Source organism: Lactuca virosa, chromosome 5 (assembly GCF_052849685.1).
Source record: "Lactuca virosa cultivar CGN04683 chromosome 5, Lactuca_virosa_CGN04683_v6, whole genome shotgun sequence".
Classification (NCBI taxonomy): Eukaryota; Viridiplantae; Streptophyta; class Magnoliopsida; order Asterales; family Asteraceae; genus Lactuca; species Lactuca virosa.
In genome coordinates this window covers 399242601-399252600 of record NC_136430.1, presented here as the reverse complement: position 1 = coordinate 399252600, position 10000 = coordinate 399242601, and the positions used below count along the sequence as shown (strand labels likewise).

The 10000-nt window shown below is 33.4% G+C and overlaps 1 protein-coding gene and 1 long non-coding RNA gene across 2 annotated transcripts; both read right to left on the bottom strand.

Moving 5' to 3' along the window:
* Nucleotides 1-290: 290 nt before the first annotated feature.
* Nucleotides 291-1043, bottom strand: LOC145113867 (uncharacterized). Its single transcript, XM_079049913.1, has one exon. It carries the CDS (start codon nt 1041-1043, stop codon nt 291-293), a length of 753 nt encoding a protein of 250 aa, XP_078906039.1.
* A 7552-nt stretch (nt 1044-8595) lies between these two features.
* Nucleotides 8596-9693, bottom strand: LOC145111008 (uncharacterized). The gene is made up of 3 exons (XR_013710153.1): nt 9615-9693; nt 8847-8929; nt 8596-8716 (listed from the first exon to the last, which is right to left on the bottom strand). It is a non-coding gene; the product is annotated as an uncharacterized LOC145111008 (long non-coding RNA).
* Between the last annotated feature and the right edge of the window lie 307 nt (nt 9694-10000).

Sequence of the window (10000 nt, the reverse complement as noted above, 5' to 3'; positions counted from 1 at the left end):
TTTTCCTTCTTCAAATGAGCCACCAGCTTCTTGTATAAGACTTCATAGTTCTCAGGGCTCTGGACTTCTTTCTTCTCCTTGCAATCCTTAGTATGATGATCAGGGCTTCCACAATTAAAACAATTACCTGAGTTTTACTTCTCAGAATTGGATCTCCTTGCTGAACTGCTTCCCTTGAACTGAGCTCTTCTAACTCCATTTGCTCTTCTTTCTTCGCCGAGCTTGACGATAAGTGCAACGCTGGAAACAAGCTCATCAGTGAGATCTTCATCATTCTCTTCACCCTGATGTCAGTTATCTGAGTCACTGATGTGCTTCGTTGCTTCTTTTCGAGACACTAGTGCCACATACTTTTCTTTGTTCGATTCCTTAATGATTTCTTTACGAAGAGATTTGGTCTCTTCATAACTTTGCAGATTACCGAACAAGGAATTCAGATGCATGGTATCAATCTTCTCACCATCCTTAAGAACATCAACGTGATGTTCCCAGCTTTTCCCAAGAGAATCGAGAAACTTCAGAGCCAACTGAGATGAGTGCTTGACGATTCCCAGCCTGCGTATATCATTAACCAAACAGTTAAACCTATTGAATGTTTGGGTAAGAGACTCACCTTGTTGAGCAAAGAAATGCTCATATCTCCGATTAAGGTTATTGATGGCCATAGCCTGCACTTCCAATGTGCCTTCATAAGCCACTGTTAGCGTGTCCATCATCTCTTGGGTTGATTCACAACTCTGTACGAGATGATACATGTGGTATGGAAGAGAGTTTCCAATAGCAGCCCTGGCTTTTACATCAAGGCTAAGCAGTCTTTTGTCATCATCATCATAACTCGTCTCTGGATTTTGCTTAATGGGGCCGACGGGAGCGTTGTTGACCATGGTTTGGTACATAAGAACATAGGGACCTTTTTCAACAATATTTCTCATATCATAGTCAATGGTTTTAAGAACAACCATTTCCTTCGTTTTCCACATAGCGAAATTGTGTTCATCAAATGGAGGAATTTTGTTGAGACCAAAGGATTTGAGATTTGACATGATTACTTGAGTGTATCACAAACCTGCTCTGATACCAAATGAAGGTTTGTATCGATCAGATACACTTCAAGTATAAAGACTAAAAAGAAACTTAAACAACAAAAAAAAGAACAAAAGTTAAAAGACACAGAGAGTTCTCCAAATTGTTTCTTTCACCAAGAAATAGGTTTTGTGCTCACAAAGAAGACAGTTGTCACAAAGATGATACGATACCAAGCCGTGTTCACAACATTAGGGTTTTCCCTAATGTTGTATATATATACTAATCTATACATATCAATCCCATGATTAAAGGGATTGTATCTAATATATACTAAGAACCGATCTTATCATGAAGATACCGGATATGTGATCTATTCTATACTTATCTATATCATTACATAATATACAAAAGATTACATAGAATAACTATGCTATACGCTGACGCTGATAAGCTTGATACACTGACGATGTCGATGTAGTTGATGTTGACGCTGACAGATAGTGTTAGAGTGTTTGACTCATCAGATCATAAGGTGTGACCTTATAGTTTGCACTGCTCCACATGCACCTTCTTCAATTTCGACCATCCAACAGCCGATGAATCGCATTCGGTTGTTGGGTACCAAACAAACTGCTCACATGAAAACTTTCAAGAATCCATATCTGAAAGAATCATGTATTAGAATATTATCAAAAAAATGTTAAATTGTTAATCATGTGTTTTACTTTAAAAACGTATAAAAATCCATTTAAGGTGTACATTATTTTTTGAGGTTTTTTAGGTTTTGGTACCACTGGATGTATAAGATTCTCAACCTTATTGAATATAGTGAGTAGCTGAGAGTACAATTGAACCAGTTTTGGGTCAGTCCTAAATGTAATGTTAACTTGTATTGCAAGTCCAGAACGTGTTCTGTGTATTCCGGACATGTTATTCGTATTCCAGACTAGGTTAATAAGAACAAAAATCTTAAAATTAAACTACTAAAAGTGTATGAGTAATTGAGTTACGGGTAAAACAACTAGGTTATCATAATCGTGTTCGCTATCTTAACTTCGAAATGTGTAGTAGTGTCCAGAATGTGTAGGAATGAGTTTGTAAATCGAAATCCATAATGCATCAGAATAAAATTCGGAAAATGATTTTGTCGGTCGAAATCCAAAACAAGCCGGATTAGTCCGGAATGGGCATTCCGAAAAGTTTTTGATGGGCCACCTAGGTACACAACCCAAAATGGGCTCCAAAATGGCTCGTTCTGGAAACGATTGTTATTTTAAAAAAGTAAAATAAAATTATACAAGTTATTTTTTTTCAAAAATACACCAAATAATAGTTAAATTACTCGATTTCCCATAATTTTTTTATACCGTGTTTAAGAAAAGCACAGATAGTAGCTTTGAATGTATCTATGTTTTAAGAAAAGTAGAGATAATACTAGAAATTGTTGGAAATGAAAATAAGGCGATTAAATTAAGCGGGACTTTCCAAAAGTGGAAAGATTCTTGAGCATTTGCTTCTTCCCCAAGAGGCACATGTGGGGGCGTATGGACAGCTTGCAATCTCCAAGGGTCTCAATTTATTTACCAAGATCTTCTGTTGATTGTGATATACAGATTCAAATATGATATTTTTTTAAATAAATATGATCCGATTCTTTTTAACCATTAAAAGTTTCAGTGATAAAAAAACTTCTTTACATAAACATTATTTGTTAGTGAACTAAAAGAATATTTTTGTTGTGACATTTTGTATTCATAATATGAATACAACATATAATAATTATATAGCATATAATAGCATATAATACCAGCGCATGTATTTCTTATTATGTATATTATCTGTTGGAAATTTAACATAAATATGTATTTATTATTAAACTTTGGACACATTTAAATACAAATATATATTGTATATATTATTAAAAGTTGAGTATTTGAAATAAAAGATGAGATAATGACTTAAAAGGGTAATGTATTTTTTGATTTGTACACATTTAGTCATTGACTTTTGTTTTCGTTCATATTTACCCTTTCAACTTGTTAAACTGTACACATTTAGGGTAATATATTTCTCACTTTGTACACATTTAGTCCTTAATATGTTTGTACACATTTAGTCATTAATATTTTTTTTGTTGCAAAATAAGTCATTTTTGTTTTTGTACTCGTTCAGTACTTATGAATGATTTCTTTAGGTTTTACTCACGACATCTTACGTGAGATAGCCATATGGTGGTGGGATAGGTTGAGGTGGTCCTACTATATGTTGTAGGCCAAGATACCTGGTACAGGCCAGTTGTAAGCCGTAAGCACGGAGGCTCGAGAAGAGCGGTTGGGATAAGGCGGCATCCCGACAAACCCTGGGTATTTGTCACAACCCGAATTTTCTATCTTGAAAAGTCAAACACATCAACCAAAGGTCAAATTTATAGGTTTCTAAGCCTAGTATAAGTCAGGGTTGTGTGTTAGGAAGTGAACCACTAAGGAAACGAGTTAGGAGTATTGCATTCGAGCCATAAACCTCATCAAGTGAGGTTCACGGCCGCAAACCATGTTCACGGCCATGAACCCTCCTTAGGCCGTGAACTCGCCCCTATATATATATATATATATATATATATATATGTTTGGGTCGTTTATCCTTCATTTCTTCTTTCTTGGCCGTGAACCACCCCATTCTCTCTCAAGTATCATATTCAAGAACACCCTTTTCTTCCCTTAAACACTCATTTTCTTTTGCATCTCTTTGGTATACCACGAAAGGCCTTCAAACACTCATCAATCAACAAGATCTCCAAGTGTTCTTCACATCTTTTGGGTCGTGAACCCTTCAAACCTTCAAGGGTCGTGAACCCTTCACGGCCGTGAACACATCAAGCCCAGTCGTGAACTCCCTTTCAGCCTCCTAACTTGCTTCTAACACTCATTTGGTGAGTTATTCTTTCATTCTAGGTTGTTTGCTAAACACATTTGTGGTTAGATTCACTAATTGCATGCCTATATGTATCATTATATGTTATTTAGGACTCGTTTGTGCTTCGGGACTTCACTCGTGAAACTTATCATCCTATATCATATCTTCAATCGAATCTCCAACATAAGGTGAGTTCATACCCCCATGTTTTTCCAAAGTTTTAATGTTTTAGGGGGGGGGGGGGGATACAAGTAAAACATAAAGAATGTTGTGTTTTAAAATATAAATTGCTTATTATGTCTTTCTTACCATTGAACTATATTTAAAACATGAAACTTATTGAAACATGGAAATAAGCTTATAAACTATAATAAGTATAGTTTAGGGAACGAAAGAATCTTTTTATAAACTTATCTGTTATTTATAAAAAGGGTTTTCGCATTATTACTTGTAAAGTCATTAGCCTAGTTTGTTAGACACGTCTTTGGGTACTTACATATGTACTAGTGGAAGACTACCCTTATCAACCAGAGTCTCCTTGAGGGAGAGCGTGAGTTTGTGTATAGATCTATACGGGACTGACAATCCTGCACCTTGTTGTTAGTTACAGTAGGACCGGCAGGTCTACGGGTGACAAAGTCATAAATGATATTGGCGTCCGATACACGTCGTATCTAATAGTATGGTCATAAAACTCACAAGTAGATAACAACGATATATTTACGTAGTAATATACTTTTTCATGAACAATCTCAAGGGATATTAACTATGTGATTACTCAATATGTACAATAGGGTTAGACAAAATTGAAGTCCGGTAGACAGTGGAATGTGTGACTTCCGCCTTACTTCCTCTTCCTTGTTTGGTTGTGGGCTTAGGGCAGATTCACCCATTCAACTGTTTGTTCGATCTCGGTTTTGTACAACTCGTATGTATTAAGTAATCATAGGAGGGTAGTATCGTCGCATCAGATTTCCAGAACAAACCAGTCTTCAGCCAGTTCAACTTATCAACAAAACTAGATAACAACGATATATTTATGTAGTAATATACTTTTTCATGAACAATCTTAAGGGATATTAACTATATGATTACTCAATATGTACAATAGGGTTAGACAAAATTGAAGTCTGGTAGACAGTGGAATGTGTGACTTCCACCTTACTTCCTGTTCCTTGTTTGGTTGTGGGCTTAGAGCAGATTCACTCATTCAACTGTCTGTTCGATCTCGGTTTTGTACAACTCGTATGTATTAAGTAATCATAGGAGGGTAGTATAGTCGCATCAGATTTCCAGAACAAACCGGTCTTCAGCCAGTTTAACCTATCAACAAAACTAGATAACATTACAGTAAGTATAGTATTTGTACTTGTGCTTTTCGATATTGGATCGAGTAAGACTACAACCAGTCGGTTCTATAGAAGATATAGGATTTTATATGGTAAACATCATTCTTTTGAGATAAACAGTTTTCGATAGAACTTTCTGAAAACAATAACATTTATTACTGAAAACAATATTTCACAATAGAGTTAGTGAAACTAGAAACCTATCTATAAAAGGTTTAATACATATTATTAAACTAGTATAACATAAAGGACCTTAAATAGTTAATTCTATAATTCCTTAGTTTATACATCAGAGTTATATATAATTAATATCCGATAGGCAGTGAAATGTGTGACTTCCGCCTTACTTCCTGTTCCTTGTTTGGTTGTAGGCTTAGGGAAGATTCACACATTTAACTGTCCGTTCGATATTAGATTATATATAGCTAGTATAAACTAAGTGATTATACAAGGAACTATTGTGGTTACCATTTTACTAAATGAAATATATGATTTTCTTAAGGAATATTTTCATCAAATATAAAAGAATTATTACAATTAACTCTGTAAGCACCTGGTGAATACGTTAGGGTTATATATACAATAAGGATCTAACAAACAATGGGATGTGTAACTTCCGCCTCATTTCCTGTTCCTTGTTTAGATGTGGGCTTAGGGCAGATTCACACAATCGATTGTCTGTTTGATCTGGATTGTATATAATTTGTATTCATTATGTACTAATAGAAGGAATAGTAAGAGTCATTTTTACTTGTCATTCATCACATCAGAAAATATAGGATTTTCTGGAGGAACAGGCGAACTTTTTCAAAAGAATTTAGAGTATACTTTTTATAACAAAAATACTTATGAACTCACCAGCTTAAATGCTGATCTACTCTCTTTCAAAATAACTTGTATTCTCAAGAAACTAGTAGACAGGTACGCGCACTGGGATTCAGAAGATGAAGCGTAGTAGCTTCATGTCCTTGTTTTGTTATTTACTTTTGTAGTCAATCTTTTGTGAATTGAATACAATGTAAACACTTTAATATTAATGCAATGGTTGTTGTTACTTTGATTACTATGATGCATGTGTTGTGATACTAAGCATGAAGTCCTCCTCCCCCGAACGTTTCCGCCGTTCCGGTTTGGGGGTGTGACAGTATTCCAGTCCGATGACTAATTGGACCTGTTGCATGTTGGTATTTCAGTCTGATGACTGATTGGGCCAAGGTATTCCAATCTGATGAGTGTGGGCTCGTTATGCATGATAATACGTTTGTTGTATCGAGTATTTTGGGGGAAAGTCACTAAACTTTGTGCTTACCCAGTTGTTTATGTTTTTCGGTTATATCGTTGATCGTGGGAAGGCGAAGGCATGACTGTACACACTCATCAACAATATTGAGGATTCCGCGTTTCTTATATTACTCTTATTTTCGATAAATGTATTTTTGGAATAAACCTTTTTTTCTTAATAATGGATTTATAATTAGGGACTTTTGCCTTATTTAAAAATTAAAATTTTTAGTTGTGAAAATGAGACGTTACACATAAACATCAACAACCCCACACACTTCATCAATGATTGTCCCACGTAAGATGTCGTGAGAAAAAACTAAAGAAATCATTCATAAGTACTGAATGAGAACAAAAACAAAAATGACTTATTTTGAAACAAAAAAATATTAAGGACTAAATGTGTACAAAAATATTAAGGACTAAATGTGTACAAAATTAGAATATATTACCCTATTAAGTCATTTTTCCCGGCTAACCTGGAGTAACCGCTCATAAGGACTGAATGTGTACAGTTTAACAAGTTGAAGGGGGGTAAATGTGGACGAAAGAAAACTCAGTGACCAAATGTGTAGAAATCAAAAAATATATTACTCTTTTAAGTAGAAAAACCTAAAGAAATCATTCATAAGTACTGAATGAGAAAAAAAACAAAAATGACTTATTTTGAAACAAAAAAAAATTAATGACTAAATGTGTACAAAAATATTAAGGACTAAATGTGTACAAAATGAGAAATATATTACCCTATTAAGTCATTTTTCCCGGCTAACCTGGAGTAACCGGTCATAAGGACTGAATGTGTACAGTTTAACAAGTTGAAGGGGTAAATGTGGACGAAAAAAAACTCAGTGACCAAATGTGTACAAATCAAAAAAATATATTACCCTTTTAAGTCATTATCCCATAAAAGATTGCAAAATAATTGGGTGTGAAAATGTGTCCCACATAGTAATAAAAAGTAAACTTGGGTTTATAACCATGGTACTGTATAACATTAGGCGTGACTTGATGACAATGTCAAATTTCAAGTATTTACGAGCCGTGGCGAGCCATGTCATTTATAAGACGTGACTTAAGATAAAAATTATATATATATATATATATATATATATATATATATATATATATATATATATATATATATATATATATATATATTACAATTATTTATTTATATATATATACATATATAAGTTTTAAAACGATATTTTGTTAAAGTGTGGTATAAGTACAAACCTTCGAAACATAGTACGCAACTTTTTAAAACCTTACTTTTACTACAGGACCAATACGTGTATAGGCGGTACAAATTATGAATTTCGTACACACAAAAGTCACCGAAGTCATGGTTTTATTTATAACTAGGAAAGAGTTGCCCCCGCGTTGCTGGTCAGTTGGTATTACAAATATTTTTTTTTTTGTAAATTGTTATAATCATTTATTAAATTTATTTTTTTTGCAAATTTTTTATGATTTTGAGGTTATTCCATTGTAAAAAATGTTATTGATTAAGCATTTAAAATAGATTGTTAAGTATACATGAATACCGAATTTCCATTTCACAGTAAAAAAAAGTTGGTCACATATAAAAAACGTTGAATTGATTACCTTCTACTTTTAACAACCACCTCTTCCTTCATTTTCTCCAAATAAAGAACACCAACTCTAAGCTTGTCAACACCTTTTTAGGTTGACCAGATCGTCAAACCTTGTTTTTGGAAAAAGCTCCTTATTATACATTTTATAGGAATAGTTAACTTTTAAGTCTTCTGAATCAATCACAATATGTACAAATTTCAAGCACCAATGTTTCCATAAAATACAAAAAAAGGACTAAATAAGAATATATGGTGAAATTTGAAAAAAAGTAATTACTTTCTATGGGTTGTAAAAGAAATATCTTGGGACTCTCCTCAAGTTAGTATTATGGGACTTCAACATATCAATCTATCATCTAGATGTAGTAATGATAATCTCAATACCTAACATAAAATAGATAAAAAAAAACGATCCGATTGTTTTTTTATACCAAGATAGTTGAAAGGAAAAAAAATGATAAAACACTAATCTCATTGCATAAATTTGCCTTAAAGAAGGTCATCACTTCACAGGTAGTTGATGAAATTCTTGTAACACAATGAACTCTGCAGTAAAGTCATGTCAGCAACGCAGTAAGCTAAGTGATACGATTTTAATGAACATGATAACCATGGAAGCAACATGCTTATTATGGTGGATAGAAGCAATCTTAATTGTTAAGGACTACCTACTCACCTTTGACTTTTTATTTTCCTCCCATGCTTTGATGAAAGACAATTTCTTCTCCTTATGAACCCCAGCCAACGTGATATCTAAATCTGAACAAAAAAGATTAACACAATCTCATCAAAATAAAGTATAAAAAGATATGCAGAATTTTTTTTTCAAAACCATAGAGTTGGAATGATATGACATCCGCAAAAATTACCTTTATCAAGGAGTTCCTTGAACTTTTCGTCCTCCTCAGGAACTTGGAACTGGAGTCTCTGTTGAATTTACAATCTCATCAAAATAAAGCACAAAAACATATACATAAACCTTGTTTCAAAACCATAGAGTTTGAATGATATGACAGCCGCAAAAATTATCTCTATCCATTAACAAGATGTAAACATAATTAATTAAGCGAAAAATCAAAAGAAATAAAAAGTTTCAGGAATTATGATATGCTTGAAATTAACAAAAACTCTAGAAATATCAACAAAAACACACACAAAGACATCTCTATCACTACAAAATAAGCTTTTGCATGATTGAAAACTAAACAGAACTATTTAACTGATAAGAACAATTTATGAAACTAATCACTAAAATTAAGATGAAATCCATGCCGCCAAAAGAATTCCCAAAAAAATAAGCAACAGTTACAAACAGAGCCACACAAGAACTCACTGTGCCTAATTATAATCCTAAAAACATAATATTATAATCAAGAATCAACATCTAGCATGATCACAAAACCATGACCACCATACACGCCAATGATTTATTTTAAGGAATTACTTGCTCTTTTGTTGTCTACTTGCTCTTTTGTTGCCACTTCAGTTCACCATTAAAACCCCTTGTGGTGTTGGAGTTAAATCCTATACTCTATTCAAGTCATCCATGCTTCTAAACTTTGTCTTCTTTCAACCCAATTATTTTGATATAGTTTCGAGATTACCTTCTTTTTCTGTTGAGTTCCCTGTCACACATATCAATCTTCGAACTTTTAATCCTTGACCTCCAATTAGAGAATTAAAAGTATTAATTTACAGACCTGCAAATTCAAAATCAAAGATTGAAAGGTCTCAATTTCCTAATCTAAAGACTCAATGTTGCACAAAGATGAGTTACAGGTGATACATAGCAAATTTTGGGATTAAATATATATTTTAAGCATTTCGTCA

Coding starts and splice junctions, on each gene's coding strand:
- LOC145113867 (XM_079049913.1), bottom strand. CDS start 1,043: ATGTCAAATCTCAAATCCTTTGGTCTCAACAAAATTCCTCCATTTGAT.